At 42.0% G+C, this 17,305-nt stretch overlaps 2 protein-coding genes across 3 annotated transcripts; one reads left to right on the top strand and one right to left on the bottom strand.

Annotated features, from left to right (window-relative positions):
* Positions 1 to 17: 17 nt before the first annotated feature.
* On the top strand, positions 18 to 8,207 carry LOC135491757 (transcription initiation factor TFIID subunit 3-like). 2 transcript variants are annotated; one of them, XM_064777884.1, is made up of 11 exons: positions 18 to 360; positions 682 to 927; positions 1,112 to 1,247; positions 1,742 to 2,775; positions 2,983 to 3,551; positions 3,827 to 3,991; positions 4,269 to 4,385; positions 4,681 to 4,823; positions 5,175 to 6,339; positions 6,718 to 6,818; positions 7,052 to 8,207. In XM_064777884.1, the coding sequence occupies exons 1-11, from the start codon at positions 195 to 197 to the stop codon at positions 7,182 to 7,184; spliced, it is 3,975 nt and encodes a 1,324-aa protein (XP_064633954.1). In that variant the 5' UTR covers positions 18 to 194; the 3' UTR covers positions 7,185 to 8,207. The 2 variants fall into 2 exon arrangements, with proteins under 2 accessions (XP_064633954.1, XP_064633953.1); XM_064777883.1 differs by having other exon boundaries at positions 1,742 to 3,551.
* Positions 8,208 to 8,228: 21 nt separating this feature from the next.
* On the bottom strand, positions 8,229 to 15,466 carry LOC135490918 (sodium- and chloride-dependent taurine transporter-like). The gene is made up of 14 exons (XM_064776497.1): positions 15,250 to 15,466; positions 14,538 to 14,669; positions 12,224 to 12,380; positions 11,806 to 11,925; positions 11,441 to 11,573; positions 11,096 to 11,230; positions 10,804 to 10,907; positions 10,383 to 10,507; positions 10,012 to 10,124; positions 9,612 to 9,749; positions 9,285 to 9,387; positions 8,961 to 9,061; positions 8,523 to 8,693; positions 8,229 to 8,306 (listed from the first exon to the last, which is right to left on the bottom strand). The coding sequence occupies exons 1-14, from the start codon at positions 15,464 to 15,466 to the stop codon at positions 8,229 to 8,231; spliced, it is 1,827 nt and encodes a 608-aa protein (XP_064632567.1).
* Positions 15,467 to 17,305: the final 1,839 nt, after the last annotated feature.

Below are 17,305 nucleotides of genomic sequence, written 5' to 3'. Positions count from 1 at the left end.
GAAGTGCGCATGCGCGTCCAATATGGTAGACAAATCTGGAAATCTTTGATAAAAACAAAATATTTTGTCGGTTAAACACATCTGGAATATATAAAATAGATGTGTTGTGTAGTGCATTCGCTTCAGTAATGTTTGGGGCAATTGTGCACCAAATTTCATGTAATTTGAAACTGTAGAATACGAGAAAAAGCAAAATGAGTGAAGAATATTGCCGGCATGTGATAAGGGTTGCTGTTGCCCAAATCTGCCAACAGCTCGGCTGGCATGCTGTGCACTCGAGCCCTCTTGAGATGCTTACAGATATCTTGGAAAGATATGTTACAGAATTGGGGAAGTCTACACATCGATACAGTGAACAGTGTGAGTAACAAATAAGTGCACACAGCTATTAGTCCGACTCCGAGCCTCCATCCAAAAATCGAATACTGGCCCGGAATAGCTAATAGGTCAATAGTCAATAGATGCCCGATGGTGATGTATCTTGCATGCAGTGATGCATGGACGATTGCAGTAACAATAGTTGCACAACCTATTGTTTTCCCCTGTCCTTGTTATCACCGTGGCATTTTGAACAACGTCGTGAAACACAAATATGAAACACAATAATGATTAGGCAGTTGTCTATCGTATTGTATTTGAACCTTCAAATTAATCTTGGCTGTATTTTGTTTAATATTTCAGTTGGTAGGACTGATCCTAATCTGGATGATGTTGCGTTAGCATTTGCACACCAAGGAATTCCACTGGGAGAATTGGAAGAATATCTCAAGTACTTTGCTGAGAATGTTCCATATCCAAAAGATGAGGTGGCCTTTCCAGTCTCAAAACCAGACAACCTACACTTTCCTAAACCAGGGAGCAAAGAACTGCGACACAGACCCGAGTACATCCATGAGCATCTTCCAGTGATCAACCGAGATTGGGGAGGTGTGTATTGGTATACAATCCAGGACATGAGAAACACCTGTCTGTTTCTCTATTGTTTCTCTATATCACAGTGTCTGTCAGTGACTAATCTTTATCACAGTGTCTTAGTCCTTAAAAAGAGTTTGTGCTTTAAACAGATTTCTTCTTATGTTTTCACTCATGTGATTGTGTATTTCACCTCCAGATGAAGATGATGCGAGCCCCGTTGGTTCTCCAAAATCTGAAATGCCCACATCATCCAGTGAACATGACATTGCAAAGTCTCTCTCTGAGAAGCGTCCATATCCAAGCCCTGAACTTCCTTCTGCCAAGAGAGCCAGGTAGGTAAATAAAAGAGATTCATCCCGACCCTGGACTATCAGTGAATTCGTGCGGTGATGTTTCTCTTCATTATTCATTTCAATCTGGTCTTGAAATCTGCTCAAAAAGTCACGTCAGCTACTGTTCTCCTTTTGACTGAATGGTGCCAAATAATCCGTTCTGGTATTCAGGGATCCAACAAGTTAGACAAATATAGATCTGGCTCTTATCAACCTGGTCATAAATCGACATATCTGCAACCATTAGAACATGGTTTGCATGGGGACATGTCCACTGGTGACCAGGTTTGTTAGAGCTAAATGAACTTCCACCTGCAGAGCGAATACAAGGTTGTGGATGAACTTGTTTGTAAATAACCTTGTTCGTGAACATGGGTATGATATCTCCTGTTATTCTATTTCAAAGTTGTTGATTGCAAAATATTTTGAAACACAGAGCCACCCCTGACTTGTGCCGTGCCTATCGTGTTTGACAAACTTTTATGAACTTTCAGGATCAATTTCAATCTTCCTGATGAAGCTGGTCACTCCATGTATGAGATGACAAGTGTTGCAATGACCGCCTACGGCGTACTCACCCCTACCAGAAATATGGGCAAGCTACCTGATTCCAGGACTCCTCCACAGACGATAAGACAACTGAAGCCATCCTCGCGGGATTATAGACTTCCTGGCAGGGGACCTAGTGGAGGCAGCTCTAGTACTGCAGGATTGGATGCTCTCTTGTCCGGTATTGAACACTTGGAAACTTTGAATGATACAGGAAGCCCGCGTGAAGATAGTAAGGAACGTCGCGATGGCAAGGACAAGTCAAGGAGTAAGGACAAGTCACGAAGTAAGGATGGTTCAAGAAGCAAGGATGGTTCAAGGGGCAAGGATGGTTCCAGGAGCAAGGATGGTTCCAGGAGCAAGGATGGTTCCAGGAGCAAGGACGGTTCCAGGAGCAAGGACAGTTCAAGGAGCAAGGATGGTTCCAGGAGCAAGAACGGTTCCAGGAGCAAGGATGGATCCAGGAGCAAGGACGGTTCTAGGAGTAAGGATGGTTCAAAGGATAGGGATGGTTCAAGAAACAAGGATGGTTCGAAGGATAGGGATGGTTCAAGGAGTAAAGATAAAAAGAAAGACCGGGAACACGGAAAAGAGAAGGAGAACAAGGAGAAAGATTGGCTGAAAAGTAAATCTGAGAGTAGGGATAGAAAGTCGGATAGCAAGGAGAGGAGATCAGAGAGCAAGGAGAGATCAAAGAGTTCAAAGGATAGAGATCGTCATCGCAAGGACAAGAAGGATTCTTCCAAGTCAAATCCTCGACCACCATCTCCACATAGTAAAGCTGTGGAACGTGATAAACGTCCAAGGTCTCCCAGGTTATCCTCTCCCTTGATCATCCCTAAACCTGTACGTACAGTGTCGTCGCCACGTGGTGGTAAGTCTCCACGGTCCAGGTCACCACGTGGGACAAGCCCGAAACTCAAGGAAGATGTTAACTCACAGGAGCCGATGGACTTAACTGTCAACAAGAAAGGTCCAAGTGAGTCGTCTTCATTGCCTCTGACAGCATTGGCTGATATGCACAGCCTATCGCCACCGAAAAGTGTCCCGTCGCCCGTTAGGAGGTTTGAACAGACTGGTTCCTATGGTGGTGATGATTCACCCGAACCTGGTTTGGTTATTGACTTTGACCCAAATAAAAAAGTTGATAAAGCAGCGTCTGATGCGCGTTTGGCATCCATTGCAGGAACCATCGACGATGTTCTCAACATGGACTTCAGCACGGTTGCGTTTTCAGAAGAGGATAGTGAGGATGATGATGAGGTTGCGATGTTGGTTTCCGATAAATCTGGTGTGTCTGACATGGAGAGGGAGACTCCTCATAAAGAGGTGGGCAGTTCGCTAAAACCTCCAAATCCTCCAACACCAAAGTCTAAAGAAATGTTAGTACCGCTTATTAAACCGTTGGATTTCCAATCATTCAAGGGCCGTGATAGTAGAGTATCGATTGAGGACTCGATTGCCTCGGTGTTGCAGACTCTGTCTTCTCAGGATGATGAGGATGAGCCTGCTGGTGATGAGGGCAGAAAGGGCAAGTCTAAGAAGAATGGTAAAAAGGCTGTGAAGGATAAACTGAAAGATAAACTGATGGAGAAATCCTGGGAGGAAACGACACCGAGTATGTTTGATTCGCTACCAAAGTTACCGACGTTTGCCAAATTGCCGGAGCAGAAGCTGAGCGTGTATGATTTCTCAGAGACGCCAAAAACATCACCCATGCCATCTCCACCAGGACATGCTGGGCCACTGCCAAGGGTAACTATCAGAGCTAACCCTTCAGTTTGAAATGTTCTTAGAACTGTTCATTTTCTTAGAAATATGCATTTTGTTCCATGAACAATCACAAATACATGTACCGGTAATGCAAGTAAGCACGATTGTGGTGGACTGTCCTACTCAATCCTACAGTGGAGACTTTTGACTAGTTAACCTGGATACTTGTCTGATAACCCTTGCATGCACCTTGGACATGTTGGAGGACATGCCTGGTTTCTCTGTCAGTTAAAATTTAAAATCCATTTGTTTTTAAGGTTGACATGTCTCCAACCCAGCCTCCTCCTGTTCAGCCATCTCGGAAGGCAGAACCTATGTTCACAGACAGCTCTGAGGAAGAGAGGGTGGACATGCCACCACCGATACAGCGTCTCAAGATAGGCATTGGCACTGATATACCAACAATCATCAGAGTGGGCAAGGTAGGGAAGATTTCCAAGAAAACACTTTGGTATTTTCATGCTATTGAAAAAATCTTTTCTTTGAACCTTGGATTGTTCCGCTTGTAGGACTCATGTCCCTTGCTGTGTAGTGTAAGTCATGTTGATGACCATGATCCCAGGTTTACAATCTAGTAGAAGGTATTGGAATCCGATATGTTCAAATCAAGTTTTTATCCTGTGTACCTACCAGAATTCACGTGTTTCAAGGTGGGTTTTTGTGTGAGCAGGTTGTTTACTTATTTTTCTTTTCATCCAGGACAAATCTCACAAGAAAAACAAGAAGAAAGATAAGGAGAAGAAGAAGAAAAACAAGGATAAAGATAAAGACAAGGAAGAGAGGAAAAGAAGGAAGCAGGAGAAGAAGGCTGGAAAGGTACAAGTCTATCAGTATAGGTCTAGATCATTCCTGTCAAGGCTGGTTGCTTGGACATCTCGTGCTTGCAGAAGGTTCAGTGAATTACAGCTAGTGAAACGAGGGGCTCCAGCCCTACGTGAAGGGCCATAGGCCAAGCTTCAATGGGAAGTTCCTTTTCCTATTGTATAATGCATATTTGAATTGACAACTTCCTGACCTAGTCTTCTCGATTGATTTGAATGTTTGCGCTTATTTTGCCGGACATATTATGTGATGAACTCGGTCTTGTAATGAAATTATCGTATCCTTTCAGCTTGCATTTGTTCCAAAGATCACATTGAAGATCGGTGGAGGTGGGGATGGCAGTCCATCCACGTCTACTGTCACCGTCATCAACAGGCAACCAGAATCCTCCAAGAAGAAGAAGCGGGATGATAAACCAGACATACCTCGATTGTGAGTGGCTTGTATTGATTAGAACTGCAGCTAAGAGCTACTTGAACAGTTACCCCTCTACAAATTATAATGGATGCATCTTGATTGATTGATTGATTGATTTGTCATTCAATTTACTTTCTGGCTTCCTCTTCAGTGTTTGCCATCCATTCACAGATATTTAGTTTACAATCACCAGTGGTTTGATTAAATCTAGTGTCATTTTCTAATACCTGGCAACTCTCGCTGTCAATGTGTGTGTGTTTGTACCATGTTACACAACTTCTCATATACCCATACACATACATAAGTTGGCATCGAAACATACTGCTAGGTAACTTGAAACATTATACAAAATTTTTTTTCTTTTAGGGTAATTAAAAATATACCAGCACCACTCCATGAGATTCCACCGCCGAAGCCAAGGTCACCCACCCCTGAGCCGGAGCCAGTGAGAGTGCCAACTCCTCCACCCCCAACACCTCCTCGACAGAGGACGCCATCACCAGTTCACTCCCCTTCTCCCTCGCGATCTCCTAGTCCATCACCTCCTCCCTCCCCACTGCCACCCTCACACCATTCCCCTACCCCATCGTCTGTGCAGTCCCAATCCCCTCGTACTCGTTCACTCTCCCCCTACATATCTAGATCCCCATCCCACTCTCCCTCTCGCTCTCCTTCACCACAGTATCGTCGTTCTCCCTCCCGGTCTCCATCTCCTTTTGCCCGACGTGCTCCACCCTCTCCATCGCCGCCAAGGTTCATGAAACAAAATCCCCATGGCGACAAAAGATCTGCCAAGAAACCACCCCCAGTTCTCTCTCCTCAAGCTAAAGCATTAGCTGCTGCTTTTCGACATTCCCCCTCACCTCCTCCTAGGCGACCATCAACCCCATCTATGTCAGATGACTCCTCTCGAGATTCATATCTGGTTAAACGCTCTGCATCAAGGTCCCCTGCTCGATCATATTCCTCTTCTTCGTCTCCTTCTCCTCTCCTCAGAAAGTCCCCCACCCCCTCATCCTCTCCACCCAGGCGCTCTCCATCTCGCTCACCCTCACGTCGCTCCTCCTCGGATTCCCCATTCAGGAGATCCCCATCGCCATCGCCCCGCAGGAGATCACCATCCCCTCGCAGAAAGCTCTCATCTCCATCCTCGACATCATCTGAGTCTGACTCGGACTCCCCACCAACACCACCTCGGGGCAGAAAGAAGCCTCAACCTAAAAAATCCCCTCCAAAGAAGGTTACACCACCACCACCTCCCCCCTCAAAGCCCCTCACAAAGGCCCAGCTAAAAGGCATGCCATCACCAAAAACACCCAAAGGAAAAGCTGGAAAAGCTCAGCAGACGCCTGCAGATATTCCTCCCATGCCTCCATCCAAGTACGGTCAGAAGGGAAGCGCAAAGAAAGCGAGCAAAGCGGCCAAACCAGCCGTGTTTTCATCAACGGTCATTTCTGCAAAGGCTGCTGCTGCTGCTACTGGGGGCTCAAAGAAAATGACACTTACGACAGAGACAGTTGGGACAAGCTTGGTAAGTTCTCATTCTTCAAAGTAAGGCATGGCTCTCATTTTGTCCTCTGAATTCCCCCATGCAGATCAACCTGGTAGAATCTTACTTATGATTGAGTGGCTTCATTCAAAAAGAAATATAGAAACGTTTTGTGTTTAGAATGGCAGGTTATAGCAGGCGTTGCTGGAGTCGTTTAGAGTACCTATACAGAAATTCTGTTTCAATTATGAAATTGTTGGCCTGAAATTATTTATTGCTCCTCTTCCTTTATAACGTCCATTTTCACAAAACCCTATAAAAGTTTTCATGAAATGAGAAGTTAAGAAATGAAATGTTTTATTCAAGCCCCTGTCTATTTCAAAAGAGTGCTGGTCGATAAGAAGAACTACTTTTTTACAGGATAAGGAAGGCAATAAAATCTGGATTTGTCCAGCGTGTGCCTTGCCCGATGATGGCAGTCCGATGATTGGTTGTGACGACTGTGATGATTGGTATCATTGGTGAGTTATGATGCTATACCAGTCTCTGTGGCCGAGTATTAAATGCCTCTGCCTCACAACAGGGAGGTCAGTAATTTGAGACCTGTTAATAGCTTGTTTCGGTGAGATTGGTTGGTTAGCTGCTAGTCGGTCATCACAAAGGTTTTTAAATATTTTGATTTAGTTAAGATTCAGTTTAGTGAAGTTATAACTGAGTTGAATGTGTGAATATAATGCAGCTTCTCTGTCTTTAGGCCTTGTGTTGACATTACTGAGGAACCTGATGAAGAGACTGAATGGTACTGTCCCCGCTGCTTGGAGAAGAGGAAGAGCAAGAAAAAAGGTCGTGGGGGTGGCGGTGCTCGGGGTAGGAAACGTGGCAAGTGAATGATCGGTCAGTGAATCGACAGGGAAATGCATCAAAACGCAATGAGATTTATCTTTGTTTCCTGCGAAGACAGTGTGGAAATATGAACTGCAGCCTGTGATCAGTGCGGACATTTTACCTGATCAGATGCCAGTCACCGAACTGAAATGTACTTCCTGGTATTGGTTTCTTGGAGGACAGTGTTAAAATGAACGTTTCGGGCTGTAATCAGTCATGACATTTCACCCAATTGGGTCACCGAACTGAGACGTACTTTTCCTGATATCAATGAGATTTATCTTTCATGTCTTGGAAGACATTGTGGAAATGTATGATAATTCTGTGATCAGTCGGACCTTTCAGTAGGTCCGAAGCCAGAGGTATGTACTAAAAACTCTCTAAAATGATAACTGTAAATAGACATGGAAAAATGCAGATTAATCAAATTGAATTTTTGATGTATCTAATACAGCCCATGTGCCTGGGATGGACCGGATGCAGCAATGAGCCTAGGACAACAACGGGACCCTTCTGCTTTGGTATAGATCCATCTCCCTGTGCTCTAGAAGACAGGCCAAACTTGGCCATTGAGGCAACTTATGTATCTCAAGTAGCCTACTTTGAGTAGCTCATGAGAACCTCATATACCTGGGATATCAGGATTGTTCTGGTCCTAGCAGAAATTCTATCTCACTGTGCTTTGAATTCAGGCACGTACTCTACAATAGAGAGGGCTGGCAAAGGATGTGCAATGGCTTAGGGTAAGGGGCAATTCATTTTGTACTTACACATTGAAGGCAGGGTGACATGTGACCAAGATTGAAAAAAGATGAGACGCTCAAGTTTGAGTTATTGCAGTTTATTTACTTCAAATGTTATTTCAAAAATCATAATTTGGTTAGCTTAGAGTGCAAAATGGTTCAGATGCCAGTTGTCCTTCCATCCATCTATCAACTTTTGCTGCATATTTTTTGAGCATGCTATTTGATCTAATTTAAAAATTCTTCAAAAAAACACAAATCTTTCCCCCTTGCCCCCCCTCCCCAACAAAAATCAGCAGAGCACTAGGCCTTTGGGCCTCTTGTTTCTTGAGATGACAACTGTGAGATTTTTAAGCGTGGCGTTGTTGCTTCTCTGAGACGCTGAAAAAGACATCACAAAAAATTGTAAATAGATAAAAATGAAAACACAATGGATGAAGAGGCAGCTGTTTTTAGTCTTATGTTATTGTATTAAATCAACTTCACATTTGTCCCCCAAATCACGAAAATCTGTCGCGAACAATAGGCAGTTGAGTAACTTTCCAGGCCACACTGGGCATTGAATGTTATGATAGACCAGATTGTGACAGAACTCACTTCCATAAATGATCCCTTTTCCTTGAGCAGATTCACCACGATGAAGACAGGCACTTGTATCATGGATGCCACAGCCATTAGGATTCCTAAAGACTGTGCCCATAGTGGATACTTGTAGTATTTATTGTATGTGAGAACTTCAAACTTGACTGCACTAAATATGAACACACCCTGCAAGGAGAGAATATCATTGAACAATTTATCCAATGATAAAAATAAGTGATCCTTTACCTACAGTCGCGTTGAACAATAAATCACATGGTGTCATGTGATGCTCTACTTCATCAAAATGTTATACCTAGTTTATCAAGAATGGGTAGATGCATGACTCAATCCATGACTGTATTCCATCCTCGAGAAAGCTTGTATACCGGTACTTGGGTTATCGAGTAAAAGCCTTAAATATTTTCCCACCAATTATGACAAAGTTTAACTTACCGCCATAACCACGGGTGCAAGTACAGTCCAACATACCAACAACCAGGGATTAATTCGATAACCAATCATCACTTCTATGTTACCATAGAAACGTCGACCACCTAAAACAATAAAGAAAGATAGTTTGATACAGTAAAATCAAATCAATGTTAGGAAAGTCCATCATATAATATTAGACACTCATTTTAAAGTGATTTGAAAAATTTGCCATTCCTGAAGCTACCATGATAGTATTGAGTCAAGAGCAAGTAAGATTTATTTGATGATGATGATGATGATGATGATGATGATGATGATGATGATGATGATGATGATGAAACTCACCATAAACCCAGGCAATGGCAATGACTTGAAAGAAACACACCCAGAGAAGGCAGAATCCGCTGGCAGAGTAATAGTCAAACAGTTGGAAGACATACATGCCACCCTGAAAGAGTGAATCAGTGGTCAATCAAATACAGGGACAGGCATAATGGTCTCTTCTTAGTTCTTCTGGCCTCCGACAGAAGTCACTGGGCCAGTAACCCCAACCCCATAGTGCCATGCAAGAATAGTTACCTCACTCTGGAGGAGAAATATTCTCTGGAGAATTATCTCCTCCAATTTCAGGAAAAACGCTGAAAAGAATTTGAGAAATGAAAACTGACTCACATTAGTTGTCATGGTGATTCCAAGTAGGAATGAGAAGGCGAAGTAAATAATCATGAAAATCTCACGCTTCGGTGATTTTTTGAGCAAACTTGGGGCGAGATCTACACAAGTTGTGACCAGGGCTTCACATGCAACAAACTGTAAAATAATTGAAAAACAAGAATCAAGGTTAAAAGTTGGTATGCATAAGTCATTGAATACAGGTTGCTATCAACTGTCTTTGTCATATAGAAGCTGTAAAAGCAGCTCCATTCCAAGATTGCGCCTGATGCCCCTCTTAAATATGAACTCTTGTGTACTGTTGGCTATTTTGGTGTAGCCTGCCTCATGATATTGAACCATTTAATGATTATGATTAATGCTGGAAGCATGGCCACCTTCCAAGGGAAGTTGACCTTACCTGACTGTCGAGACCTAAGACAATGATCATGATGAAGAAGAGTCCAGCCCATAGATGAGGCAAGGGCATCTCTGCAACAGCTCTTGGGTAAGCTATAAATGCAAGGCCTGGACCTTAAAGAATTGGAAAAAAACTATGTGTCAATACTGTAATCATTAATATTCTTACAAAGACTGACAGAACTATTGGATGCCGGTCATCCAAAGGCAAGCACATCAGTCTACCAATTATTCACGTTACTTTAGAATGACACCCCCCCCCCCCCCCCATATAAAACCCCATCTAACTAGGTTGGCTTTTAAGATAAGCAACATGCCTAGTTGGTAGATGGATGGCATTGGACTGATTACACTGGTAGATGGTACACCTACCTGAACTGGCCACATCTTCGATAGGGACACCTTGTTGTTTGGCCATGAATCCAAGAATTGTGAAGATAGCAAACCCGGCAAACAAGCTTGTGCCGCTGTTTATAACAGCAATCAAGACACATTGGCTGTAAAAGTATAAATCAATTATTAACATTGAATTGCATGTACAGCCAAAGACTTTCAGAGAGATTTGTCAGAGGCATGTCTTTCTTCATCAGTTTATCATAAGTCTACACTTGAACAAGAGGTCCGTATGCCCAATACTCAGCTGGATGTCCATGACATCCTCGCTTCTTGATATTAGGTCAAAACTGTGTTCTAGTTCTACTGTTTTTCGAAATCCAGAGCTTCTAAAATTCCAACTTAACTTTTTCTGTGAACAAACTGCTTTAAATACTGTTTACGCCAAAATTTTGCTCACCTGTAACAGTCATTGTTGAATTTATTGTAACTTCCAAGTGCTGTTAGTGCTCCAAGACCAATTGCATAGGAAAAAAATATTTGTGTCCCTGCATCAATCCAAACCTGAAATTGAACATGAGCATTGACCGTATGAGAATTGTTGTAACAAATTTTTAATGTCCACAATTTACTAGTTTGGAGTTCTCTTGCCTTATTTCACTATCATAATCTTTTTGCAGCATAAGGATCAAATCTGTATCCTGGATTATGGGATGAAAGTAGTACACAAGTATGGTTTAAATCATAATTACCTGTCCCTTTGTCAAGGCTGAGAAATCAGGTTTAAGGTAAAATATGACACCATCAAGGGCGCCATCTAGTGTTGCTCCACGTATTAACAGGATCGTGATGATTACATATGGGAATAAGGCAGTGAAGTAGACAACCTGGAATAAGAAGGGAGGAACCTCATAGCTTAGCTGTTAACATCGCTGGCTACTAGTAAAATAGGGCATTGGTTGGCTCCTGGAGAGAACCAAGGATTGACAACTTGCGAAAATTAATTTCGGCCATTTTAAAAGGCCTTTTCACAGGTAGCGTAAGTTTCTAATTGAGTTTAAAACAGAAGCAAAAAATAACAAAATGACCCTAATTACCTTGCCAGTCCACTTGACACCTTTCCATATACAGGCATAGCACAGTATCCAACAGATTAGAAGACATATAGTTGGACCTGGCAATACACTGCCCAAGTCATGTATACCAGACGATATTCTCAGTATTCTTTTCCTGAAATATAAAATATGTGGTATAACCTCTAACCTTTGCTAGCAGTGGATGATGCCCTCCCTTTTAAAAACACTTTGTTTAGTCCAAAATGAATTCATTTCATTCAATTTGAGCTCTGTACATAATCAACCAATATTTATTTGTTAAGCAAAACACACTTCAGACCACAGGGTATCTTTTTCAGCAGCGTGACTTACAAAAGTTAGCTGTTCGGATGAGCCTGAAAACTTACTCCCAAAACTCAACACTTGGTTCGACGTATTGTTTCTTGATTTCATCTTTGATTGCCCCGCATGTTTTGTTCAGAAGGCCATCGGCCATTGTACAGTTGTACGAGGGAGCTCGACCACACCTTAAAAGGAAAGTTAAACTTCATTCAAGAGTAGACAATTTCAGTGGTAGCTGTCATTGGTCTTAAAGGGGCACACCATTCGTAATTACTGGTGGTCCAGGAAAATAGAAATACAGTTATACACAATACTGTAGTGCAGTTATTATGCATACAAATTTGTTGAAACTTGGTATTTAAGGTATTTGTATATCAGTCTACAGAACTGCAATGCGGAAATTTATATTTAGTACATTAGCGTGTAAATTGTGCATTTGTAAATTTTCAAATTCAATTCAGTAGGGGCTACACTGATACCCACATGTCACTGTTCCAGGTATTGTTACAATGAGCCCAGGGTACATCTCCACTTCCAGCGTACGTCATTGCCACGTAAAAATAGTAAGCAGCCCACGTGAGAACCATGATGTAATAGATATTCATGAGAAAGACGATGACGGAATTGGCAACCCCTATTCCTGAAATTTGAAAAAAGTTTTTTTTCAAGTTTTGCAAGATGACAGGTACCTGTGTGGAAAGGGTTAGGCAACCACTAGGGAACGGACATATTAGTCTATGCAGAAAGTGGACACACAGCTGTCACGAGCGACATGCCTTCTTTATGGAAAAATGATGGCACTTCTGGATTGTTGAACACGACCAGGAGGGTTAAAATCATCATCGTTATCATTGCATCAAAGTCATCATCATTATGTTACTGCATTGTTATTATATAAAAAACAAAATCATGTTACTGCATTGGTATTGCATCAAATAAGTCCCTGTATTAAACTTTCAAGTTCGATTTTGAGCGCAATTTGATTCCTGATTTGGCCATCAGGAGGCTTTTTGTAAAAAAACTAAAATGGCTGTTTTGTTACTCATGCTTTGAGCTAGGGTTCTCAATTTTTTAACACAGATACATCTATTGAGGATACATTATATGTATTACGGGTTTTTGATTTGGCCTTGTTTTTAGGGAAAACTAGGTCAAATTGAAGAAAATGGCAGATTGCTTACTGGTGCCCTTGGCAGTGCTCTAGCGTCTTCAGTTTTTGACGGATCCTTTTAATTTTTCCTATGTATCTATATATAACCCTAAAATCTAGGTCGAGTTCGATTTTGGGTGTGATGTGATTCTTAGTTTGCCCACTAGGTGGCTTTTTCTGAAAAACTTAAAACTGGTCTAGCTCCCAAATCCTTTAAGCTATACATCCTTTGAGCTGAGATGCTCATATTTCTACTGTAGGTAGATCATCTATAACACAAGTTTTTGATTTTACCAAATTTCAAAACATCCCCCCCCCCTGAATTCCTCATGCCAAGCAGGCACAGTGCCCTTGCCACTATTTTTTAAAAGGCAATTGTTTTATATAATATTGTTGGCAAATGATTAACTTCCCACATGGTGCCCGTGGCTGGTCAGACAATTATATGCATAGCATAAGTTTGTAGCTGGTGCATATTTTTATAGGATGCAAATAATGGTTTTGCATATTTTTTCCTGGTTTGGAAATAAACTGATGGTTTGATAAGTAAAATTGCTGGTTCAAATTGAATTTGAATACAAAAAAATTGTTTCCATAAAGTAATTTATTGGATGAAATAAGTTCTGATGTGAGTACAAGCAAGCACATGCTTCCATACACATCATGGTGTGAGAGCAACAGAGAGTTGTTTTTCTTCTCACAGCATTTATATTAATATTCATTATAAAGCTCCACCTCCGACTATATGCTGCATTTTGTGTGAATCCCAGTGATACATACTAGTAATGTAGTCCATGGACATTACTCAGCCCCACACACAAGACATTTCTTTCTCCAGCTCACGTCAATATTTCCAGGCAAAGTCACGATATATGACTATTGGACAGCAATCTTTGTAATTAGATGATAACTGAATTAGTTATTATATTGTTAACGTGGTGTATCGAATGATTTAGTATCATTCAGCGGAAATACTTTTGTCGGGGATGCGCGATTTCGTGCCTAAAGACTGTCTATTGAGAAGCAGTCGATTTAAACGTTTTGTTTGTTCCGTTGTTAACTATCATTTTAATGGGGTTAGGGAAGATATTTGCTGTCCAAATTGTCCGATCATGGCAAATTGCTAATTCATAGCATGCGAAAAGATTTATAATTTTGTAATTGCATGCAATTAGAAAATTTGTATTTAATACTGATGCCTTTGCGTGAAGAAACAGTTAGATTGGAGAAAGCTTTAGAAATGTTTCGGCTTTGACTACGTCCTTGTAACCAAATCGTGGTAACCCCACGTAGCCTGGAAGAAGGCAGAAGTAACCGAGTTGCGGAAAAGGAATGAGAACTTTTCACTGTGACGCAGTTATGTTAATTCGCCTGTGCTGTGGATGCAACTAACTTGTTCGGTTGCGTCCACAACACTCATAAGACAAGCCGTGTACATAGCAACTTCGAATAATTAAATAGTAGGGAAAGCTGAAATGTTATTGGTAGGCAGGGTTTGTAGGCTAGGCTACCTTTAAAAAGCTTAGTATTGGTAGACCACCCCCGAAAAGTGGACATAAAGCTAAAAGGTTATTGGTAGGCTAGTGGACATCAAGGTGATCATTGTTGGACCGAGGTCAGAGCTTGGAGAGTGAAAGGTGAATCTACCTGTAAAAAGTGGGCATATTTTCCAGACTTTCCATCCACCTCGACTCATGAACTGCCCAAGGGCGACCTCTAAGAAGAAGATTGGTATTCCTGCACATACAAGGCTGATGAAATACGGAATGAGAAAAGCGCCTGAAAAGGGGGAAAAATAACATAAAGTAAATCCCACCAGTAGTTAAAGAGATCCAGTTGTGGCACAAGTCTTTATTTAGACTAGCTGAACGTGGTAAAAATGACTAAATTGGTGATTACATCTAATGCAGCTCATTGGCTACATAATCAACTACCTGAGGGAAACTCTAAACTGCAAACATTTATCAATTGGGAGCTCTTATTTCTGTCTTAGGTTTTAACCGGGCCGTTCAAAACTCTCCATTTTTATAAGCGTTACGCTATAGGTTTCCTCTAAGTTTGCACCCCAGAGCCCAAAACGGATGGGGACATTACATTTACGAATGGACTTTAGTAGCAGTATATATAAGTGACCACAGACATGGTAATTAGTACCCATTATGTTCATTTAGGCTAACACAAGCCAAGTTAAGTATATACTACACTCCAGACGCAATGGACCGGCCTCGTTCCTTACCATAAGGAGACCAAATTAGGATGACGCAATGGGCTGCCCAGGGAGTGTAGTATCGAGTAATGGGATAACATGCCTGACCTACCTAAGTTGATGAGATGGCCCCTTTAAAGAGACACTACTTACCACCGCCGTTTTTGTAGCAAAGATAGGGGAACCTCCAAACGTTTCCTAGGCCAACGGAAAATCCGACGCAAGTCAAAACGAACTCCACTTTATTTGACCATCGCTGTCGTTCTGGCTCCTCTTTCGTGTCGAATATATAAACTGCCGTTTTCGGAGATTCTTTTGTTTTTGTGAAGTCTCCATCGTCGCTCAGCATCTTTTTTTCCTGATCCTCCATGTTTTACGCACGAGTGGTTTTGATAGAATACGGAATCAATCAATTAACCAATTAACCAATTATGCGGGCAATTTAAGCCAATGCCGAACACGTGGTAGAATTGGGGGCGTGGGACTGAGCTCTTCACTGAGCTATTGAAGTGCTGTTTACTTTTTCCAGAGAACTGGTATCAAAACATTTTTTTCTGCTTATTTACTTGACCGTCGCTGTCGTTCTGGCTCCTCTTTCGTGTCGAATATGATATCTTTCTGCAGCGTTATGCTATGCAACTAAGTTAGCTTCTAGGCTATAGAGTGGCGCTGTTTCGTGGTAGAAAAAGGAACTGAAATATTCGTCCAAAACTTTCAGTTCAATGTTTTACCGCGAGATAGCACCACCGTCGCCTAAGCCAATTTGCAATGACATGGGACTTTTCCCCATGTTTCATAGGCTGATTATAACCAATGCAAATTATACAGAGGTTGAGGATATCTGATAGGCCCTTGCATGTCCTAGGCTCATAATATAACAAATATCGATCTACCATTATTCATTACTAGCAATAGCATTGTACCCGTGGCGCAGGCAGGTTCAAATGGGCTATACCTTGAATAGATTGAATTGCAATGAAAATCTAATGCAATATCAAAGGAGCAATATCGAAGAGACAAATTAAACCAACCATTTGTCCACAGACTTGGACCTAGCTGTGGCGTGCTGTATGCGTGCACATAAAAGTATATCAATTGGTCTGATAGAGATAATGAGGATGATGTGAATATGCCCCTCTTAGTCAGCAATATGCGCCTTTTTATACGGAGAAGAAGGAGAACCCAGATAGCCCTTCACATGTCTCGGGCAAGGCACTTAGTCGACAGGCAAGCTAAAAGTTCAGCACCGTGAGCAGTTCCTTGATAAGTCCATGCCAAGTTCCGAGTGCCTCTTTCAGATACATCAAGTATTGAAAGCTATGGTGAGCACATAAACAGACCATGGTAACCTTCATTTGAAAATCCCTTTATAATCAAGGGCTAGCATTGGCTAACACAGCACCCATAAACAATAGCCCACCAATTTGACCCCAGCTCCTTACTGCGGGAAAACCCAAGTCTAGCAACCAAAAGTACCAAAAATACATTTTTGTTAACATTTGAACTGCACACATGCGTTTGTTAACAATTTCTTTCCCCGCGAAATCTCGAAGATCAGGTGACCTGCAATCGTGGATTGAAAATAACATTTAAGCGAACTGGAACCGCCAAGCCAGTTCGTATGACCTCGTTTTCATTTCCCGCGTATCGGGTGATCAGAACGAGGCATGAATGAAACATGGCGCCTAGCTGTCAATCATTCAGTGACGTCACTACTATGGAATTTACTACGAAAATTCATGAATGAAAGATCGCATGACTCACGTGATTCTCACATGATTCTCAATAATAACAAATTGAACTGCGCATGCTCGGGCACTGGGGGCGGAGCTACAAATCTGAACTCGACTTTCTCGGGCGGTGAAAGTCGAAAAGTTGAATAAATCGCTCGGCGGTTCCAGTTCGCTTTAACCTTGGTTCAGCAGGTCAACAGGAACAGGCTGTTCCAATCATCCCCTGCAGCCGGCAGCCAGCTATTCAACAAGTAGTGTTAGTCACCCCACAGGGAGTGCAGGTAATTGATTAATCCCCTGCATAACCAAACAGCAATGGCTTGGCTTCTGTGAGTGGTAAGGAGAATTGACAGTGTCCGATTAAAAATCCCTCATTACTGCTCCGCTGAAGTAAATTTCCGAAAATAAACATAACTTTGCATCAGGATAACATATCACCTGCAAACGTGCAAAATTTCGAGACGAAACACTACCCC

The sequence above is a fragment of the Lineus longissimus genome, chromosome 7 (genome assembly GCF_910592395.1).
Source record: "Lineus longissimus chromosome 7, tnLinLong1.2, whole genome shotgun sequence".
In the NCBI taxonomy this organism is placed as follows: Eukaryota; Metazoa; Nemertea; class Pilidiophora; order Heteronemertea; family Lineidae; genus Lineus; species Lineus longissimus.
The sequence above is the reverse complement of the archived record's forward strand: the minus strand, read 5'-3'. Positions and strand labels throughout refer to the sequence as shown.

What these genes read in the sequence shown, in the direction of transcription:
- LOC135490918 (XM_064776497.1), bottom strand. Translation starts at nt 15,466, where the DNA reads ATGGAGGATCAGGAAAAAAAGATGCTGAGCGACGATGGAGACTTCACA. An exon ending in GAATCACCATGACAACTAAT is followed by an intron (nt 9,388 to 9,611) that starts GTGAGTCAGTTT and finishes TCACTCTTTCAG; the next exon opens with GGTGGCATGTATGTCTTCCA. An exon ending in TTGCACCCGTGGTTATGGCG is followed by an intron (nt 8,694 to 8,960) that starts GTAAGTTAAACT and finishes CTCTCCTTGCAG; the next exon opens with GGTGTGTTCATATTTAGTGC.
- LOC135491757 (XM_064777883.1), top strand. Translation starts at nt 195, where the DNA reads ATGAGTGAAGAATATTGCCGGCATGTGATAAGGGTTGCTGTTGCCCAA. An exon ending in CAATCATCAGAGTGGGCAAG is followed by an intron (nt 3,992 to 4,268) that starts GTAGGGAAGATT and finishes CTTTTCATCCAG; the next exon opens with GACAAATCTCACAAGAAAAA. An exon ending in AGACAGTTGGGACAAGCTTG is followed by an intron (nt 6,340 to 6,717) that starts GTAAGTTCTCAT and finishes ACTTTTTTACAG; the next exon opens with GATAAGGAAGGCAATAAAAT.